Here is a 22,836-nt window from a genome sequence, read left to right as displayed (position 1 = left end):
ACGAGTACAGGGGGAGTGATGGTGGAGTAAACTGATTATGAATTGTGTGTTTATTATGGACAATTATTTATTATTTATGTGTGAATCAGGAGGCATGTATAAGGGAATAGTGGGTTAATGAACAAATTATGAATTACTTATTTAATATGGAAATTCTGTACTTTATGTGTGGAGTAAGAAGTGTGCACGGGGCAATAGTAGTGGAGTAATGCAACATATTTATTAACTGCATACTACTGCTGTGTTCAATTTTTTTTTTTTTTTTGTTGTTGCACGAAGTAAAGTTTAATTTTTAATATTAAAATAATCTATTAATATGCAGAGTGGGAGGAGTGTAAAGGGGGAGTAATGGTGGTCTTTGTGTTATAATGAATTACCAACTTTTTGATTATATTTATGAGCGGAGTAGGAGGAGTGTAAAGGGGGAGCAGTGGTGGTTGTGTGATACAGACTTTTTTGTTAATATCCTGAATATTGGGATTGTTTGTCTTATGACTGTATTTTTTGTTATTGTTCATAATAAAGGTCATTTTAAAAATAAAAAAATAAAATATCTATCTATCTATCTATCTATCTATCTATCTATCTATCTATCTATCTATCTATCTATTATATAGTGTCTTTCTATCTATCTATCTATCTATCTATCTATCTATCTATCTATCTATCTATCTATCTATCTATCTATTATATAGTGCCTTTCATATCTATCTATCTATCTATCTATCTATCTATCTATCTATCTATCTATGACGTTATTCTCCATCCAGCCCTACAGTGAGGCCCTTCAACCTGCTGGGAAAAATCTGGGGATTGGTGGCAGAATTGGCACTCCGCCCACCATAAAGAACCTCACATTGGTTCCATTCCACTTGAAATAGTGTGGTGCTGAGGGATCATCCGTTGCATGCCTGCACTCGGGTCCTAAGCTGGGATCCTGAGTTGGTTTGCCATGTGGTGGGTGCGGCAATGCAATGTATCAGTGCCTGGTCCTAACCTCTCCCTTCATTAAATGGCAGCCAAACAGAAATGAGACGTGAAAGGAGCCAACAGATGACCAGCTAAATTGGGGCTTCAAACTCCAACCAATTTCACTCTAACCAGCTTCCTAATTAGAAGGAGATTCTTGTAGTTAATTAAACTTGTTATTTAATTCCATGGCTTGTTGCTGTTCTCATTCTGCAACAGCAGGCATTTCTAAAACTGTTGGTTTTCTGTTTTTTCTAACAACACTAACAAAATGCTTTGGTTTTAGAGAGTTTTAGAAAGTGAGGTGATGATTAGTGAGCAGCAGTACGGCTTCATGCCAAGAAAGAGCACCACAACTGTGATGTTTGCTCTGAGGATGTTGATGGAGAAGTAGAGAGAAGGCCAGAAGGAGCTGCATTGTGTCTTTGTGGACCTGGAGAAAGCACATGACAGGGACCTCGAGAGGAGCTGTGGTATTGTATGAGGAAGTCGGGAGTGGCAGAGAAGTATGGAAGAGTTGTACAGGATATGTACGAGGCAAGTGTGACTGTGGTGAGGTCTGCGGTAGGAGTGACAGAGGTGGGATTACATCAGAGATCGGCTCTGAGTCCTTTCTTATTTGCAATGGTGATGGACAGGTTGACAGATAAGATTAGACAGGAGTCCCCGTGGACTGTGATGTTTGCTGATGACATTGTGATCTGTAGTGATAGTAGGGAGCAAGTCGAGGAGACCTTGGAGAGGTGGAGATATGAGGAAGAGAGGAATGAAGGTCAGTAGGACCACCAAGACAGAATACGTGTGTGTAAATGAGAGCAAGGTCAGTGGAGTGGTCAGGATGAAGGGAGTAGAGTTGGTGGAGGTGGATGAGTTTAAATACTTGGGATCAACAGTACAGAGTAATGGGGATTGTGGAAGAGAAGTGAAGAAGAGAGTGCAGACAGGGTGGAGTGGGTGGAGAAGAGTGTCAAGACAGATGGGTATCAGCAAGAGTGAAAGGGAAGGTCTACAGGAGAACAGCTATGTTATATGGGTTGGAGACGGTGGCACAGGAGACAGAGCAGGAGGTGGCAGAGTTAAAGATGTTAAGATTTGCATTGGACATGATGAGGATGGATAGGATTAGAAATGAGGACAGTAGAGGGTCAGCTCAAGTTGGGAGACAGGTCAGAGAGGCGAGATTGCGTTGGTTTGGACATGTGCAGAGGAGAGATGTTGGGTATACTGGGAGAAGAGCTCTAAGGAAAGAGCTGCCAGGCAATAGGAAAAGAGGAAGGCCTAAGAGAAGGTTTATGGATGTGGTGAGAGAGGACATGAAAGTGATGGGTATAACAGAACAAAATGAAGAGGACAGAAAGATATGGAAGAAGATGATCCACTGTGGCAACCCATAACAGGAGCAGCTGAAGGAAGAAGAAAAATTTCTGACAAAATGTTTTGGTGACCTGGGAGATCATCCTTATTGAGGCTTTCACCTTTCTTTATGTTTAGGTGAGCTGGTTGTGTGGCGGCTCATTAACCAGACGGGAGAGCAGTATAACAGAGTGATTGGAGGAGACACCATTTTCAAAACTATTTGCTTCCCCCAACCCACTAGATGGCAGCATCCCTGGGTTTTCGGGACTCATTCAGATACCAGCAGGGAATGCTGGGAACTGTAGTGCAGTGAGGCAGCCCTGCTGGGGTCTATGGGTGCTGAAGGGTGTTACGCTCCTCAATTTTGAGAGCTTCCAATTGACCCGGAAGTACTTCTATTAGGCTGGCGCAGGAAATACTCCCGGGTCCACAATAAACTGAGCTGCTTGACCTCATTGAGGCAGGTTGGAGTCGGGACGCAGAGGACAACAAAGAGGAATCTGAGAAGAAGAGAGAAAAGGAAGATTTTACTGTCCGTTGTGGTTCTGTAGTCTTAAGAAGGTATCTCTCTATTATAATAAAAAATATTGGGACGAGACGTGACTTTTTGAAAGACTTTTTGGAATGAAGTCCCACAAGATGGAGACTTTTAGCATGAGATTCTTTCAAGTCGTGCCATACTTACAGTCATTTTCGAACAAGACCACGGCCATCTAACCTCTCAGTTGTGTAAATGTTTTTGTTAGACAGACTTCCTGCACTCTCAGCTCTTATGGATTTTATCAGGACAATAATTTTATACGTTCTAGACACGTCAACGACCAAGCAAAGAAGAAACAGCAGGGACAAACATTCGAAAAGTCGGGTAATTTATTAGAGATAAAGAAACTAAATAGACTCACAGGCAGGTATACGTTGCGTTGTCACGATGTAAGTTCAAACACGGAACCAAAATTCAGTGCGATCTTGAAGAAAAGTTCAATTTAAATATTGTTTTAACTGAAGTAAAAGTGAAAATAATGCATGTGAAACAATTCGCATGAAAATAACAATCTTTACAATTTAAATTGTATATCCGGTAAACCAAGCCAAGGAGTGGGCGAGCGAAATGAGCAGGCGGCGGAGCCCACTAGTTTAAAAGAAAAAAAATCCATTATTTGAACCCATGACTGTGTGTGTGTGTGTGTCAGTTATCTCTTGGGTTTAGGACTCGAGGGTGCCCCCTGTCTTCCACACTCTGTAAACTCCTAATAGCAGGATTCCAGCCTTGCACACATGGCTTTAAGGAATCCCAGATAGTGTCACTGTTTTTGTCACCAGCATGGGACACTGACAGCAGGGGTGAATAGGCGTTCCAACTTAAGATGGTTAGTGCTTACATTTCCTGGCGGGAAGGCCACCATGGATGGATGGAAGACCCAGCCGGGTTGGTTACTGTTCTCTTTCCCAGTCAGAAAATACAGAAAAATGTATTCTTAAAATTGGTAAATTGCACATATTAGTAAAGTATTGTATGCACATGAGACAACTAGATATAATATTTCACTAAGCATTAAGATATTAGAGTTAGAATTAAAAAAAGCTTATGCTACATGTATTTTTATTATTTTTGTATAAGCCTGAATCCACCAATAGTTCATAATCCAGAGGTCAGACATGCTAGAGAGCCGTAAGGACGGGCCACTCGCTTAGAGGGGGAATGTGAACTCTTTGGGTGTAAATTATGGTAGCAAGCACTGAGAGAGTAGGGGGAGAGAATAGCCCTTATCAAACATCCATCCAGCCATCCATTATTCACCCCGCTATATCCTAACTACAGGATCACGGGGGTCTGCTGGAGCCAGTCCCAGCCAGCACAGGGCGCAAGGCAGGAGACAAACCCCAGGTAGGGCGCCAGCCCACCACACCTTATCAAACAGACCCTCTCATCTAAGAATTACTGGTGGAATTAATTAAGAGGCAGGTCTAGAGCAATGGAATGCTAGAAGTCAGATGAGGAAGAATAATGGCTGAAATGATAAGAATTGTAATAAAAGTAAAAGGTGCCTATGGCTGGGCGCTCATTTTGCCATCTTAAGTGAGTCTGTATGTGGATCATACAATAAATCAATCTTGATTCTGCTGCCTGTCCGGAGACCCCGAGTGTCTTCTCTGGGGCTGAGGGTCCCCCTGCCATGTCTGCCTGCTTCAACAGAAGCCAGTATAACAGACGGTCAGAGGGAGTCTGCCTCACGGGGCCACGTGTTCCCCCCTAAGTATGGAGGGTGGCAGCCGCCCTCTGGTGTTGCTCCCGTTTGGACATCCACAGGGCTGCATAGGAATTGTAGTTCTGCAGGGCAGCCCTGTTGTGGTCCTAGAGAGAGAACTGATAGCAGGTGGCTCCCCTGTCAGGTGAGGGTCCCACCTGACCCGAAAAAGAGCTTTGTGGTTACAGCAGTGACATACAGAAAGAACTCCTAGAGCCTTACCCAGAGAAGTCAGAGTGAGGAGAGCATCCCGAAGGACAAAACACAACTGAGAAGGAGCAGAGGGGAAAACAGAAGAACAGAAAAGCAACTCTCAGATCAAATTCTTAAGACTGCTATGCTAACACTTTGTAGGGAATCCATTTGCTCAATGGCATGGATTAATCAAGATGTTAGAGCAGCGTTTCTCAACCTTTAAGTATTTGAGACCCGAGTTTTCATAACAGTTTTCCCCCTAATGTTTTTTTGAAAGGAGCCCATTAGTACCAATTTTTAAATTTTTAATTAACGATATATCCGTCCATCCATTATCCAACCCGCTATATCCTAGCTACAGGGTCATGGGGGTCTGCCGGAGCCAATCCCAGCCAACACATGGCGCAAGGCATGAAACAAACACCGGGTAGGGCGCCAGTCCACCGCAGGGCACACACACACACACACACACACCAAGCACACACTAGGGACAATTTAGAATTGCCAATGCACCTAATCTGGATGTCTTTGGACTGTGGGAGGAAACCCACACAGACATGGGGAGAACATGCAAACTCCACGCAGGGAGGACCCGGGAAGTGAACACCTGGTCTTCTTACTGCGATGCAGCAGCGCTACCCACTGCGCCACCGTGCTGCCTAATGATATATCATAGATGCAATAATAATAAATAACTGTCAATCATGGAGAATAAACTGCATCCACTGAACAGGATCATCTCCAGACAGAGGAGCAGCTTCAGCGACAGACAGACTGCTGTCACCATCCTGCTCCACTGACAGACTGAGGAGACCCCACACTATGCGACTCTTCAATTCCACCCGGGGGATAAACGTTAACATTATACAAAGTTATTGTCTGTTATACCTGCATTGTTATAACTCTTTAATTTAATATTGTTTTTTTATCAGTATGCTGTTGCTGGAGAATGTGAATTTACCCTTGGGATTAATAAAGTCTATCTATCTATCTATCTATCTATCTATCTATCTATCTATCTATCTATCTATCTATCTATCTATCTATCTATCTATCTATCTATCTATCTATCTATTATATAGTGCCTTCCTATCTATCTATCTATCTATCTATCTATCTATCTATCTATTATATAGTGCCTGTCTATCTATCTATCTATCTATCTATCTATCTATCTATCTATCTATCTATCTATCTATCTATTATATAGTGCCTGTCTATCTATCTATCTATCTATCTATCTATCTATCTATCTATCTATCTATCTATTATATAGTGCCTGTCTATCTATCTATCTATCTATCTATCTATCTATCTATCTATCTATCTATCTATCTATTATACCTACATCACTTTTATCTCACTCTATATTTATTTTTCTAGTATCAGAATGTAGTTTAAGTTCATTTGTTTTGGTTTCAATAGATGTATTTTTCATATTTTCGATTCTCGTTTTCTTTTGTTCACATGTACACGTGCCCCCGTTTTTGTTACTTTGCACCCCCCTAGGGGCCCTCCCCACAGGTTGTGAACCACTGTGTTAGCGACATTCTGGTCCAAGTTGATATGATTGCATTATGCAGTTTCCCACAGATTTACAGACACGCCTTGGCCCACTTGGGGTATCTCTTGCAATAAATCTCTGTGGCTTCACAGTGGCGTCCCATTCAGGGACAGTTCCTGTTCTGCACTCGATGCATGCTGGGACAGGCTCTAGCTTCTCTGCGACCCTGCACTGGATAAGCAGGTTTGGTAAATGAATGAATGGATGGAAGGACGTGTGCTACTGGGGCTTGAAACTGCAACTCCCAGCAGTCCCTGCAGTGGCTCTGAATGGTCTTCTGCTGAGGGTGCAGGGGCTGTTGGGTTTAAGGAGGCTAGTGAGACCAAGAAAAGGGGTATCTGAAGTTCTTGTCTGATACCTGTGCATTCTCATTTTTGTCCTGGATCGTTTCTTGGTCGGGGTCTGGATTGTCTGCCCGTTACATGAGGACTGTATGGGGATTTATGACCATCCTGTGAAGAAAGGAGCGCTCCTAAACCTGTCCACCCGTTTTCACCATTTCAGGAATTATCTTTACATAAACCTTCAACGTGTGGATCTCTGGACTATTTACCTTCATGTTTACATTACATCTGTTGCCATTTTTTCATGGATTTTTGTTTGTGGTTTGTTGTATTTAATGTATAATCGGCGTAAGTTGAACTGGGGTGGGATCGTTGTTTTCATTTATTATTGTTAATACATTCTTTATTTGCTGTTTAATTTCCAGTGGCTTTTTGGCTCTGTGAGTGTGTGAGGGTCGGGCCAAGGCTGGGTGGGTCCCTGGAATCTCCACTAAAAAAAAATCTCCGTCTCTTTGACGGTTTGAATCTTAGCGGCACCGGACCGCTACAGATGGATGAATGCATAGATGGATGGATGGCCTTTTACAGGATCACATGGGTGGGGAACTAAAATGGCAGCATCAGGAACCAACTCTTGTCCCAATACAAGACCAACTCATGGTCGTCTAATGAAACTTTTGAAATGTGAGAGGAAAGCGTGAGTACCTGCAGAAAGCCAATGCAGCCAATTGGCAATTTTGAAGTGCTAGATCTAGATTATGGTTATGTTAATTACTACATTTTATTACAAAAAAAAAAAACATGTTGGGAAATACATACAGGGGTCCAGTCAGTCCGGATTTGCCATTCACTGCAGATTTTCAGCTGGCATGTGCTGACAGTTTCTGGTTTCTCCAAATGTTGACAGTGCGCGGCATAGACGGCGTGGGTTTGATTGCCGTAGACTTGTCTGCAAATGACCTGCCGATGCTGGAATCCCGGGCCGCATGTTTTACTGCATTCAGACCACTCACCCACATCCCAGCTAAAAAGACAAAACAAATATGGATTCTTTATGTTATTATTTAGTAACTTCTCAAAGAGAATACCATCGTGTAGCACCACAAACATAACATTTCAAATTTAAAAATCTTTCCAGCTGGGTGTGACTTGTGATGGACTGGTGTCCTGGGTATGAGTTTAGCACCCGGCTGATGTCTGTGTGGAGTTTGCATATTTTTAAGAGGTGCCCCTTCAGTCACAAAAGCTTTCAAATTCTGCCCGAAGACTCATAGCTTTAGTCTAGCATACCCTGACTAGAGCTGCTGATGAGCTGTGCATACTGCATCTCTGTTTGTTAGTCATTAGTACTACAATATCTCTCTCTCTATATAAAATCCAATGTCTGTCTGTCTGTCCGCTTTTCACAAGAGAACTACTTAGATCGGGTTATTTTCTAGAATTAGCTTGAACATTCCGGTTGACTCTGTGACCTCGCTCAACACGCTAAGTATCATAGTTCGCTTGCTGTACCGATTTATTTGTGTAAATCCGAGAGAGAGACGTAACAGACCGTGGGAAGGGGGCGGGGCCCTACTCACTCACGCCCCAGCCTCGGAGCGTAATCTACATCCTCTTAGCTAGAGAACGAGAGAACAATTAATAGATTTAGATCAGGTTTTTTTCTTGCTTGAACATTCCAGTTGATTTTGCAAACTCACTCATCACACTAAGTATCATAGTTTGCTTACAGGAGCGATATATTCACGCTAATCTGAGAGTGCGGGCCAACGGGAGGAGGAAGCGTGACGTCAGGACTGGGGATTTGGCATAGCTCTGGCCACATTTTGGAGCCTACCTTGCCTTCCGCTTAGCTAGCGATACCGTTTTGTTTATTGATTTTTAAAGTTTGTCCTGTTTCACTAGTATGCAGGTGGAGCCTTAGGCGATGGCTAGTAAGTAATATAATATTTATAAACTTACTAACCCTCCCCTGTTCTGTTTCTCTTCTTGGTATCCTTATGTGGCACTTGATGCCTACTGCTGTACCGCCAAGTTGTTTGCCTGTTGTTGGGAGTTCAGGGTGATTTGTGTAGATGGGGGCAGAATTGGCTCAGACACAGGAAGCAGAGGGTGATGGTGTGGGGAACCTCATCAGAATTGGGTGACGTTAATAGTGGTGACCAGCAGGAGGCAGTGCTGGGGCCACTGCTATTTTTAATATATAAAAGTGATTTAGGTAGGAATATACAGTAAGTAACAAGCTGGTTAAATTTGCAGATGATACCAAGATAGGTGGATTAGCAGATCATTTGGAATCTGTTATATCATCACAGAAGGACTTAGATAGCAGACAGGCTTGTGCAGATTTGTGGCAGATGAAATTTTATGTCAGTAAATGTAAAGTATTACACATAGGAAGTAAAAATGTAAGGTTTGAATACACAACGGGCGATCGGAAAATCGAGAGTACATCTTATGAGAAGGATTTAGGAGTCTAAGCTATCTCTAAGCTATTGACTTCCAGACAGTGTTCAGAAGCCATTAACACTAGAATTACCACAGCCTACGAAAAAACTCGTAGATCTGTCCCACCTTAAATTGCCTTCTCACCTCTCCGTCAGCGTCTTTTGTCCTTTAAATGTGTTGATAAGCAGCAAGCAGTCTGCTATCACATCCCCCACCCCACACAGTTTTCTGAGCTCAAGTCTGTTTACCTGCCTGTCAGTTGCTTAGAGCTGTATAGAGTGAGAAGTCAAGCAAAATGACACCTTTTATAAATACTATATTGTTATTGGGAACACTTTCATGTGTGTTCCTTGTCTACAACGATCTATGTAAACACATCGTTAAAACAGAAACATTTTTCATGTTTTAGTAATAATTGACAAAATGTAGACATGAAGTGTATAATGTGTGAAGCCTGAATTCCAAAGAGCAAAGAAACACTTTCACAAAAGGTACAAATATAACAGAACAAGTGCGCTTCTATTCTAGAATATAACTGCAGAAAAAGAACCCGCGTTTGGGTGCGACACTGACACGCATTTGCTACGACCGCTTCGGTGGTGCAACGGTATGAACTGTTGACTGGAAGTGAAGTGAATTAATCCAGTTGATCGAGACTGGGACTTTAAAATTAGTTCAACGAGAAGGACTTAGGAGTCATTTTGGACTCGACACTATCGACTTCCAGACAGTGTTCAGAAGCTATTAAGAAGGCTAACATAATGTCAGGTTATATAGCGCCTTGATGTGTGGAGTACAAGTCACAGGAGGTTCTACTCAAGCTTCATAACACACTGGTGAGGCCTCATCTGGAGTACTGGGTGCAGTTTTGGTCTCCAGGCTACAAAAAGGACATAACAGCACAAAAAAAGGTCCAGAGAAGAGCAACACGGCTGACTGAGGGGCTACAGGGGATGAGTTATGAGGAAAGATTAAAAGAGCGGAGCCTTTACAGTTCAATCTAAAGAAGATTAAGAGGAGACCTGACTGAAATTTTTTAAATTATGAATTAGTCCAGTGGATCGAGACTGTTATTTTTAAAATGAGATCATCAAGAACACGGGGACACAGTTGGAAACTTGTTCAGGGTAAATTTCACACAAACGTTAGGATGTTTTTCTTAACACAAAGAACGATAGACACTTGGAATAAGCGACCAAGTAGTGTGGTAGACAGTAAGACTTTAGGGACTTTCAAAACTCGACTTGATGTTTTCTTGGAAGAAATAAGTGGAGAGGACTGGCGAGCTTTGTTGGGCTGAATGGCCGGTTCTCTTCTAACGTGTTCTAATGACTATGGAAAGGTCATCTCAGATGAAGGAGCCCTAGAATCATCAGCTAGGAGGTTCTTTCATCTGACATTCCTTTAACCTCCTTAGCGTTAGACTCAAGTGTTACCTGGGCTGTAAAAGTGCCAACAGAGTTAGTGCCAAGAGTTACTCAGGAAACGATATATGGGCGTGGGCCTGGGCGTTACCTGGGCATCGGTGCAGACACGGCTTCTCCTAGCTTCATAATGGCATCTCGTAAAAAAAAACGTTTTTCAGCAGCCCCCGTGGTTGCACGCTCCTGACAGAGATATGAGAAGTGATGACAAAGTGAATCTGTCTACAGGCAGTGAAACGGAAACGGACAGTGAAATCGAAAGTGACTCTGATGAATCCGAACGTGACACTCATGTCAATCGCACATGTGCAGTGTGCTGTTCAAAAGCTGCTGAGTCTGGAAAGATAATTTGCAAGGAATCACGCTACCATTGAACCGACTGTGGTGTTGGATTGTGTATTTCACCGTACTTCAAGATATACCACACAAACAACACATTTTGATAGTATATACGATATTAGCATTATTATTATTATTATTATTTGTATCATTATTATACTTTGTACATATCTGACCTTGTGCTTTTAGTGTTTTGCATGTTTTACAGAAGTAAGATCAGATTTGATAATTATGTAATTTTTCAAGCAAAAAACTGCAACGCTTTTTAAAAGTTTTTTCAAGAAAAAAGGTAATGCTAAGGAGGCTAATGACCACTTGGGCACAGCCATCAGCAGTGTGTCTGTCTGCGGAGAGAGTGTCGACCTCATCGAGAGGTTTACTTACCTGGGCAGTGACATTCATGTCTCTAGTGACTCTTCCTATGAAGTCAGTAGACAGAGTGGGAGAGCATGGGGGAATCACGAAAGGGGTGTCTGGTGCTCCCGCTATCTCTGCAAAGTCTTTTGTGTCCTGGAGAACGTGGATACTATGCAGTGACCAGAGACGAGGACTGGACTCCTTCAGTACTGTGTCTCTTTGGAGAATCCTTGGGTGCCGCTGGTTTGACTTTGTGTTGCTCATGGAGTCTCGAATGAGGCACATGACCTGCAATGTGACGGAGCGTCAGTTACGGCACTATGGCCATGTGGCGTGATTACCTGAGGTTGATGGACCCGAACGGCTGGACCAGGCCAAGGGGACGCCCACATAACATAACCATAAAGATTGATGGTCATTTCTGGAGGGTGGTACTCAACTGCGTGTCTGTCTAGGAGGTTGCCAACCAGGATCCTGATCTGTTTTGTTGTGTGGTGGGTGCAACAATGCGCTGTACCAGTGGCACGCTCCCCAACCTGACCTGACCTGTCGGGCCCGGCACTGACTCGGCTGTAGAATGGCCAGCAGGGGAGGCAGCTTGTTGGCTGAGGTCTCCAGGACTGTGTTTGGTTTGTCTGACTTCATTTTCTACAATCTGGCTGTGGTTCTACAATTAGGTGACAGAGAGCTGTTGTTTTTCATTTATGTTAATTAGTGTTTACATTGTTTTTGATGTATTTTAACAAATCCGAATCCTCATATGTGATAAGTCTGTATTTAGTGAGTGGCATCATCTGTTTTTGCATTTTGCCTTGAGAATTGTCGCCTGCACTTGGTGAGGAGTGCCGTGCAAGAACAAAATTGTTTGCATTGTTGTGTTGTATTTCTGAGGCAGCCATGGATAAATTGGCCATCCAGCTCTGTGAAGAGGATTATTTCTGTTCGGATTTGTGTGTTGTATTTACCTCATTTTTGATACACATCGCACCCCCTAATCCTGGAAGGGGGTCTCTTTCGGAATTGTCCTTCCCAAGATTTCTTATGTGTATTTCAGTGTAAACTGACGTCGTTTCTCACTTTTTTTTGTTCATCGCAAAGAAAACTCTGAGCAGCGCTGTGAAACTCAAACAGTACAGTATCCGCAAACGACACAATGACCCATGAGGTTGCTCGGTGGAGCACTGACTCAGAATTCGGCTATGTGTATGATATCGCGAGAGCCTCGCCGAGACCAGACTGTCACTTTCTTTTGGTTGAACAAGAAAGAAACAGCCTGCTGCAGGGTTCCAGAACTCTGCAAAAGTATAAGCATGGCATTAAATATTTTTTACATTGCATTATTATCTTCGAAAAAGTGTCTGTAATACTGAAATTTACATTTCATTAAAATGAAACCCATTAAACATGATGTTGTATGAACATTTGTCTGGGCCAACATAAAGTATTCGTTATTCGGAAAATTTCATTACTTTGATATTCAGCATAATGGGATTTGACCCGTATATGTCTAACGTCTGTTCTTGTCACCTAATTGCAATGTTTCTCTCGCTAGATCCCTGCACACATGTATTATCATTCCAGCAGGCAAAACCATAGCAAAATAAAAAAAAAAAGCTTTCGTATAATGAAAGAACACGAGCGACAGTAAGTATGTTGCTTTAAAATGATTATTGTCTAGTTGTCTACAGAACAGAGACAGCCATTCACAACTGGGAATCAACATTCGATAATGCCAATGATGGTGCTTGACGATGACTTTCCGAGGAGAATCCACGGGCTGAAAGGTTTCCACGGAGGAAGACGAGCAGTGAAGTGAAGTGCACAGCTGGTCTCCTATTAACATGAATGAATCTCAGAACAAAGTTTTGCTTTTGGCTATTTTTGCTTTGTGCCCTCCCTCACCATAACCCATCATCTATAGGAGAGGAGTGAAATCTTTAGATTCATCAAAAATTTCAATCTTTGGTCTTCAACGGATCTCGATGTTTTAGGGTCTCCTGATACCGAAAACATCGATACAGTATTACCTCGGTATACGTCCGCTTTGGAAAAAGTCAAACTTTGGTATACGTCCTGTTTGGACGCGAAAAATTTTGCTTGTTATACGACCTTTGTTTGGAATACGATTCGCATGCTAGAACACCGAGCGCTACCCTTGTTTACCTCTTTCGAGACAAAGCCACGACTGCCTACGAGCCTCAGTACGCTAGTTGCTAGAATTCAGTGAACAACCCGCACTATAACTCTCTGTGAATTTTCACGTGAGTTTGTGTTTTTTCACGTAAATTTGAATAGATTGTTGAAAAGTATTAGGAGGACCAGGCCCCTCCTGGACCCCGTGATCATCAGAGGTGGCTGTGCAGACAATACAGACCTATAAATACCTGGGAGTGCAGCTGTCTATCTATCTATCTATCTATCTATCTATTGATTGCTAATTATTGGAAATGTGGTTATGACAAATACCCTTTTACTTGACCCAGAATTGTGAGATTTTGTCTGAAGTTTGGGGTGTTGCAACGCCCCCTACTGGTTACAACTGTTACGAATGAAGTTTTATTTAAGTTTTTCCCTGAGATTTGCCATCAGGTATTTTTAAATTTTTATACACGAGGAGTTCAATGCTCAAGTTAAAAGCTGAATTCTAGTTAACCTCTCTACGGGTGACATTTTGCTTTGACGATAGTCACCAGCCATTACACGGATTCCATCTTTGTGACGCAGGTCCTGAGTTCCAGTGCCGTGGCCTCTGCATATCCCACCAGCAATGGTTGTAAAGCTAACACGGGGCACACACTTAAACACGGCCGCACTCATTTAGGATTTACTGTAACACACCAGAGTTTGGAATCTGGACAGAGTAAAATAAAAACATGCAAACTCCACACAAGGTTAAAATTGAGTTACCCACCACGGATCGTGTCCGATGGGAGGATGTCCCGTTGACAATACCGCACATTTATCATCCTGACATTCCAAGTCTTAATCATGAAGACACTTACAAGGCTGGACAGGGCTGAGTGTTGCACTGTTCCTCTTCTGGTGTCGGCCTCATGGCCATGTCACAGAGGCTTTCTGATACTTGCTTGTGCGTGATTCTTTCTACACAACTGAAAATGGGGTATCGCCTGCCTGAAAGAGAACCATTGTCACATTATTCCTCATGGTAAAGTGCAAACATTTTACAACATGTGGAGGGCAAGCAACAAAGGAACTGCCAGCCAACGACTGTCCATCTTGTATCATTTCAGTTACCTGTTGTGACGGGTGACCACGGCCATTACTCGGCAAGGACGCCCCCGGTGTAGAGGGCATCTGCAAGGCACTACCACCTCTGAGATGCTAGAGAGCCACCCTCCATTGGTGACTGTGGCACCATAGATTCCAACAGGGCATGCTGGGAGTTGGGAGTTTGGCACAGCCCTGTTGGGTTCTGTGGGGGTCACTAGGGGGAGCTGTAGAGTCCTACATATCTATCTATTTGGCTTTCACCACACATGGGAGTGAATCGTTCAACAAGCCCCACTGGAACACTCCTAGGGTGTCCATTCAGGGAGCCAAAGTCAGGAGGAAGAGGGACGAAGCTTGCCAGAAGAGGAGTGGAGGCGCAACAACAAAAAGGGATGAAAGGAAGAAGACGGGACTGTAGATTTGGTGCTTGGTGTACCGTGCTGTTGAGGGGAGCGAGGGGGACGCAATCTCCTTGTGGAAATACACGTGTGCTGTGCCGAACTCCTGTCTCTGCCCGTCTGTGTTGGTTTCCACCAATCAGAAGGCAATTCATTCAGCATTACAGTTCAAATGAGGTAACACCGCTGGGCACAGTCCAGTTGAGTCTGACTGTCTTAGGGATAGTTTTGCTGTTTTCTTGTTGTAGTGTGAAATTTTGTATATAAGTTGATAAATATTTATTTGTAAGACAGTGAGAAAGAAAAAAAACATTATTAACTGAAATGATTATAAGTATTTAACTCACAATACCAATGACTGTATTTTGTATTAAGCATGCTGCAGAGGGCTATATGATTTTTACTTCTATATTTGTTCTTCATTTAGGTAGAAAATAATTAAGTTTATGCACAGAATTATTAGACTAACTTGCATTCCTTGATGAGAAAATGCTGACCTCTTGATACTAACCCTGTGGTACTGTATTATAAATCAGTCATGACACTTATGTATTAAATAAGAATGTGTTTAAGCTAACTGAACAAATGTAACTCTTGATATTGTAAGGGAGTAGATTCACACCTGGTGCCATGGATCGTGGACTATCTTACAGACAGACCTCAGTATGTGCGTCTCGGGAACTGCAGGTCTGACATTGTGGTCAGCAACACAGGAGCGCTGCAAGGGACTTTCTCCAGTCCTGTTAAGCCAACATACATCGGTCTTCCAATACAACTCGGAGTCCTGCCACGTGCAAAAGTTCGCTGACGACACTGCTATTGTGGGCTGCATCAGGAGTGGGCAGAAGGAGGAGGATAGGAACCTAATCAAGGACTTTGTTAAATGGTGTGATTCAAACCACCTACAACTGAACATCAACAAAACCAAGGAGCTGGTGGTAGATTTTAGGAGACCCAGGCCCCTCATGGACCCCGTGATCATCAGAGGTGACTGTGCAGAGGGTACAGACCTATAAATACCTGGGAGTGCAGCTGGATGATAAATTGGACTGAACTGCCAATACTGATGCTCTGTGTAAGAGAGGACAGAGCTGACTATACTTCATTAGAAGACTGGTGTCCTTCAACATCTTCAATAAGATGCTGCAGATGTTCTATCAGACAGTTGTGGCGAGTGCCCTCTTCTACGCGGTTGTGTGCTGGGGAGGCAGCATAAAGAGGAGGGACGCCTCACACCTGGACAAACTGGTGAGGAAGGCAGGCTCTGTTGTGGGCACGGAGCTGGACAGTTTGACATCCGTGGCAGAGCGACGGGCGCTGAGCAGACTCCTGTCAATCATGGAGAATCCACTGCATCCACTGAACAGGATCAACTCCAGACAGAGGAGCAGCTTCAGTGACAGACTGCTGTCATCGTCCTGCTCCACTGACAGACTGAGGAGACCCCACACTATGCGACTCTTCAATTCCACCGGGGGGTAAACGTTAACATTATATAAAGTTATTGTCTGTTACAGGACGGCACGGTGGCGCAGTGGTAGCGCTGCTGCCTCGCAGTTAGGAGACCTGGGTTCGCTTCCCGGGTCCTCCCTGCGTGGAGTTTGCATGTTCTCCCCGTGTCTGTGTGGGTTTCCTCCGGGCGCTCCGGTTTCCTCCCACAATCCAAAGACATGGTGGATTGGTGATTCTAAATTGGCCCTAGTGTGTGCTTGGTGTGTGTCCTGTGGTGGGTTGGCACCCTGCCCTGGATTGGTTCCTGCCTTGTTGGCTGGGATTGGCTCCAGCAGACCCCCGTGACCCTGTATTCGGATTCAGCGGGTTAGAAAATGGATGGATGGATATTGTCTGTTATACCTTCATTGTTATCACTCTTTAATTTAATATTGTTTTTTTATCAGATTGCTTCTGCTGGAGTATGTGAATTTACCCTTGGGAATAATAATCTATCAATTATATAGTATCTATCTGTCTATCTGTCTGTCTGTCTGTCTGTCTGTCTGTCTGTATAACCTATGTGCGTACAGACAGAATGAGGAAGTGAACATTGTCTAAAACCGCTGAGTTGCACTCACCCTATAACCACTAGGACTTGCTATAACTGGTCTTATGTACGTGTAAGTTAGCAGAAGTGTATTTCTTAACATTGTGAAAATACTGACCACTTTTTCTCTGTAAAAAACACTGTGTTTTCTCTGCACGTACAAATTCAGGATGTGGATAGGGGTTGCAGCAATCCATGTAATAACCTCAAGATGAACTGCTATGTTTGTTTTTTTTATTCTTGTCAATGAACTTGAGTGTTTAAGGAAGTCTCTCTTTTCCTGCTGGCAGGCTAGGCTCCCTGTGCTGCAAGCCTCCTCTCACCAAGAATAAAAGAAATTGCTCTTTACTTTTTTGGTGTCTGCCTTCTGTTGTTTTCGACTTCAGCGACCACAACAGACAAAGCAAATGTAATATTAGTGTTTTATTTCACTGATATGCTTTCATGTCTAATCCACGAGTCTTTAGGCCTGACTCAGGAAGTGAATTTTATGAGAGGGTTGGGAGGAAAGTGTCCAAAACTAGTTTGGCAAGTAATTCTCTGCTGGACATTCTCTCAATCGATGCCCACAGGAAAGGAAAGCCAAATTACTAGACTGGCAAGCTTCACTCAGCAAACGTTTTTTTGGGGGCAGCTGTGAAAATAAGCCAACAACTGGGGGATGTGTCGCGCCAGAATTCTATTGGGGTAAAGTGGGCTGTTTGGTTTTGAATCAGAAGACGCCCTAGTGGCGGTAGGATGTGAACAGAGAAGGTATACATTGGTCGGTGTAGCCGCCGAAGTGTAAGGTAAGGCCAAGCACGGGTAAAACGCTTGTCAAAAGAAATCTCACTGTCCAAAAGTTCATTTTAAAATATTTAGTGAAAGTTAAAAGCAAATAATCCACACAAGAATAAAAGAAAAAAGTTACACACATAGAATAAAAGGCAAAAAAAAGGAAAAATGTATCTTCTCTAAATTTAGCTTTTCTTGAGAAACTTTAGTTATTTTTGTACTTAAAAGTTCTTTACTTCTACTTCTTTACTTAAAGATTCTTAGCTTCTTCTTCTGCATGCTTTAAACGTACGGCATGGCACATAAATTACGGCACGGCGTTTTTCTTACATATTTACTTCACACACACTCAAAAGGCCCGTCGGCCAGTTGGCACGGTTTAAAACCGTATGCCTTCCACACCTTACACGTGGCAAGGCTGTCACTAACTGACTGAAGAATAATGTTTACTCAAAGCTGTTAGAAATGGCAAGAATATACCAATACAAATGTACTTATGGGGGGTTATAGGAACCTCCCATAGTTTATGCATTGTCATCTAGTAAGATATTTATGAATCTTATAGAAGTAGGAAAATGGCTCTTACAGGCGGCTTTACCCCTCCTACTTTCTCTCATACCATCACGATGGAGGAGCATCTCACACACCATTGACTGAAAAGAAGGCCACACTGAGAAGAACAACTCGGCGGCCATAGTGAGACAGGCACACGGCCTGTCCTAAAGAAAACCAGATAATGAGGACTCGACTAGAGACATTTAAAATAACTGACATGTCTGTGTGCCGCCTGAAACTACACATCAGCGTTTATCAGGTTGTATGGTTGCCAATATTCACTTGTACTTTACTTATTGTTATTATTTAAAGTTGTAACTTATCTCCGGCTTGTCTTTTACTCTGTGTAATTACCTGAGGTTATAAATAATGAAAGAAAGGTGGGGAGAATTTAAAAAGTACAATACCTTATAAACAGTGATGTCTATGGGACTTGAGGCATCCTGACAAAGGCTACATATTAATAAAACAACAGGAGGAAGAAGAGTCATACAGAGCTCTGCCAAGGCAAAACATTTTATATCTGGATGTGATCTTGATGACACCGCTAGTGCACATCAGACTGGCACTGTAACCATCCGCAGACCACCAAGCAGGCCCATTGGGCCCCCAAGCTCAGCAGGCCAGGCAGAAGATGCTTAGCTTCATGACACTGATTCCAGTATAGTCTTGTAAACTTGTGAAATTCGCAGATGAGTTCAGAAGTGGAGGAATCACTGCATGTTATAATTACTGGGAAAATCGAGCAGTTAGGTTACGCTTCGGGTTTTTGCTCCTTCGATTTTGTTTTATTATGCTGCCATCTCGTTGTTGTCTCTGGGTTTTTAAGTGCTCACAATAATCCCTGGGACTTTATCTTTACGATGCTCTAGTAGACGGGACTTGGAGACAAATACATTTGGTCTGGTCGGTAGCTCTGTTGTATTTTGTGGGCTTTAGTTTCGCTTTTCTTTGTGTTATCAGATGTATTCTCGGGTGTGGCCTGGCTATTAAATGATCGTTCTCTTTCTATTGGTTTCAACATCACGTTAGAGCACAGTGTGTTCCGATTGGTCAGTCCAGTTACCTGTGGGTTATATCTGGGTGCATCTCTGATATCCATGGGCACAAACTACGTTTATATTGAGTTCATTCACCCAGGAAATATCCATCCATCCATTATACAACCCGCTATATCCCAGCCAACACAGGGTGCAAGGCAGGAGACAAACCCCGGGCAGGGCGCCAGCCCACCACAAGGCACACAAACACACACACACACACCAAGGACAATTTAAGATCGCCAATGCACCTAACCTGCATGTCTTGGGACTGTGGGAGGAAACCCACGCAGACACGGGGAGAGCAAGCAAACTCCACGCAGGGAGGACCTGGGCAGCGAACCCGGGTCTCCTAACTGTGAGGCAGCAGCGCTACCCATGCTGTCCCCCAGGAAATATAAAAATCTATAAAAGTATCATACCTTAAAATTTCCTTTTCATTGCGGATATCTATAAAAATGTACTGCATACAGTATACTCATGGAAAAGTTCTCCCGCGGATAAGTCAGGACTTGATTTTACAGTATAATTTTATAATATCAGTCATATAAGTCGATTGCGGAAAAGATTATGATATGCTGACGCCTGCCCGCCTGAGAGAGTAACCACGGAGCACATGGCCTTTTATTTACTATGTGTCTGCAGCGATGCGCTGTATCAGCGTTTGCTCCTAACCTCTCTCTCTCTCTCTCTCTCTATTGTGCCTACATGACCACATGGTGATACCCGCGCTATTCTGAAGTGATGTTTGAACTGATTTGTGTTTTTTGTATCTCACCCCCCCATGTACCTTTATCGTAAGAGCATCCCTCATCTACGATGGAGCGTTTGATCAGAAGAAAATATGAAACTGGTTTTAAATTAAACATCGTTGAAGTAGTGAAGGAAATTGGTAACTGCGCTGCTGCAACAAAATTTGATGCGTCTGAGAAACGGATATGAGATTGGCGGAGGCAAGAAGATGTAAAAAAAATAAAAAATTAAGCGTCGTATTTTTTAACGGCGTATAAGTCGGGGTCTGATTTTATGATCGATTTTTCGGCTTTCAAGACCCGACTTGTACATTTACATATATATACGGTAATATAAATAACCAGTAACGGCGGACGGTAGGATAATATGCTGTGAATACACTTGACTTGAGCATTCCTAGTCTTCATCCTCTTTCTCTGTCTGTTTATCATTCGTTTGCTCAGAGGTTGATGCGCCTGCTGCTTCCTGAGCGGCTCATGTTTTCTTCACCCTAGTGGCCCGCTTCTTCTCTTCTTCCGTCGTTTTTGTGTTAAAACTGATTAAGTCAGTGTTTGTGTTGCAATTTCTTAGTGAGTTTTTCTTAACTTTTCACATAAGCTGCCGCTTAAGTCTTCAATCTGCCTCAAGAATGATTTAAGATATGAAGAGGTAGAGGTGGTAGGGATGAGAATGGCGCCCATACACATGCGCCACCCTGCTGCCAAGGAAAAAAAAAGAAAAATCATCACCCTGAAAGCAGACAGTAGACGTCACGTAGTATATGTGTACCAAATTTCAGGCCAATCCTGGACAGACAAACGAACAGCCACGGTAGCGTATTATATAAGAAGGCCAGTAACGGCGCACTGCACACACGATAACGTGCAGTGAATCCACTTGATTTGAGCGTTCCTAGTCTTCCTCCTCTTTCTCTGTACGTTTACCATTCGTTTGCTCAGAGGCTGATGCACTTGCTGCTTCCTGAGCGGCTCTTCTTCTCTCCGCCCTACCAGCCCGCTTTGTCTCTTCTTCTGTCGCCATCTTTTCACGTTTAAACTGATCAAGTCAGTGTTTGTGTTGCAATTATTTAGTACGTTTTCTTTAATTTTTCACTTAAGCTGGCACGGAAGTCTTCAATCTGCCTCAAGAATGATTTAAGATTTGAAGAGGTAGGGGAAGTGACGGCGAAGGTGGTAGGGAATGAGAACGGTGCCCATACACATGTGCCACACGGCCGCTCCGCTGGCTACTGCCGGGAGTTGATTCTACAATAAAATAAAAAGAGGAATAACCTTGGAGGTCAATCATCACCCCTAAAGTGGACTGTAGACGTCACGTAGTATATATGTACGAAATTTCAGGTCAATAGGTGAAACGGTTTGCGAGCTACAGGTGATTTAAAATCCTGGACAGACAAACAAACAGCCACGGTAGCGTATTATAAAAAAAGATAATACCCAGTTTAAAAGGTTCCATAAAACTTCATTTTTAATCCAGAAGTTAAAAAAATAAAAAAAAATTTCAGGATCTTTAAAATATGGTTAAAAGAATGTCTAAGAAATTAAAAATTTAAAAGGCAGCAAGAAATAGGATTAAATAAAATAAATAAATAAATGAAACCTTAATAATGATTTATAAATAATATTTAGAATTATTTAGAAATGGAGGGCGGCACAGTGGTGCAGTGTTGGCGCTGCTGCCTCACAATAAGGAGACCTGGGTTCACTTCCCGGGCCCTCCCTGCGTTGAGTTTGCATGTTCTCCCCGTGTCTGCGTGGGTTTCCTCCCACAGATCAAAGACAGGCAGGTTAGGTGGACTGGCGATCCTAAATTGTCGCTCGGTGTGTGTGTGTGTGTGTGCCCTGCCCGAGGTTTGCTTCCTGCCTTGCGCCCTGTGTTGGCTGGGATTGGCTCCAGCACACCCCAGTGACCCTGTAGTTAGGATTAGTGGGGTGGATATCATTAGAGGGGATACATTTTAGGGCCCAAATCAATTTTATTAGGATCTGGGCCCTAAAAGTAGTTTTATTAGGCAGCCATCGTGTTAGCGTCTCTAGGTTTTTTAATCCTTGGGACTTTATCCTTTTGAGGCCCTAGTGGACCGGCTTGGAGACAAATACATTTGCGTCTGTATAGGTCTGATTTTCTGTCAGGATGTTCTGTTTCTTGTCTCAGAGATGTGTAGGTTAAGTTACCTGGCATCTCAATATGGGCCCGATGTGAGTATGTGTGCCCCATGACTGGTGCCAAGTTTTGTGGTAGAAAGCTCTGGTCTTCCCCACAACACTAAAATTAGGACCAGGCAAGCTGACGGGCATTGAATAGCTCATTCAGAAAATAACGACGCGTCATTTCAGGTCCACGGACGTCACCTCGATGGCTTGCTACTCCTCCGAGATTCACGGTTAAACATTTTGTGAAACTCCATGAATATGCAGATTTTTCTTTAAAAATGTCGTCTTTGGTTCCTAGCTTTAAATTTCCCTTTAAAGCCTGCATTTTGTTTCTTTGGTCCTTTTACGATTTGCTAGCTTGCATTGAGATGATGTCAAGTGGAAGTTATGGCACTTGGCCTTTTTTATGGTCAGACAACAGAAAGTATTTGTTGTAGCGGGTTGTTGGTTTGAGGCCTCCTTGAAACTCTTCACTCGAGGCATTGAGATTTAAATTCCGTGAAAGAAACGACGTGAAATTAGGCATTGTAAGCTACTGCGTATACATGTGTAAAGTTTGTGGCCGTCTTCACCTTTAGAGGGGTTCGAATGAAAAACGGCCCTGCCAACGGCGTGGAATAATTGCTGGGTAGCTGAATTTGAATTCCTGTCCACCCACAGACCATTTAAAACCCAATCTCCAATCGGCAGCAACTGCAAAGCCAGCGTG

General features: G+C 43.1%; 1 protein-coding gene across 1 annotated transcript in view; it reads right to left on the bottom strand.

The window, feature by feature from the left end:
* adamtsl7 (ADAMTS-like 7) overlaps positions 1-22,836 on the bottom strand; it is a 324,601-nt gene that overhangs the window by 49,032 nt on the left and 252,733 nt on the right. The window contains exons 6-7 of the mRNA XM_039758226.1: positions 14,185-14,314; positions 7,434-7,638 (exon numbers count right to left, since the gene is read on the bottom strand). Coding sequence (XP_039614160.1) covers positions 7,434-7,638; positions 14,185-14,314 — 335 coding nt within the window. The remainder of the gene's footprint in view (positions 1-7,433; positions 7,639-14,184; positions 14,315-22,836) is intronic.

Source organism: Polypterus senegalus, chromosome 7, assembly GCF_016835505.1.
Source record: "Polypterus senegalus isolate Bchr_013 chromosome 7, ASM1683550v1, whole genome shotgun sequence".
In the NCBI taxonomy this organism is placed as follows: Eukaryota; Metazoa; Chordata; class Cladistia; order Polypteriformes; family Polypteridae; genus Polypterus; species Polypterus senegalus.
This window is presented reverse-complemented; position numbering and strand designations above follow the sequence as displayed.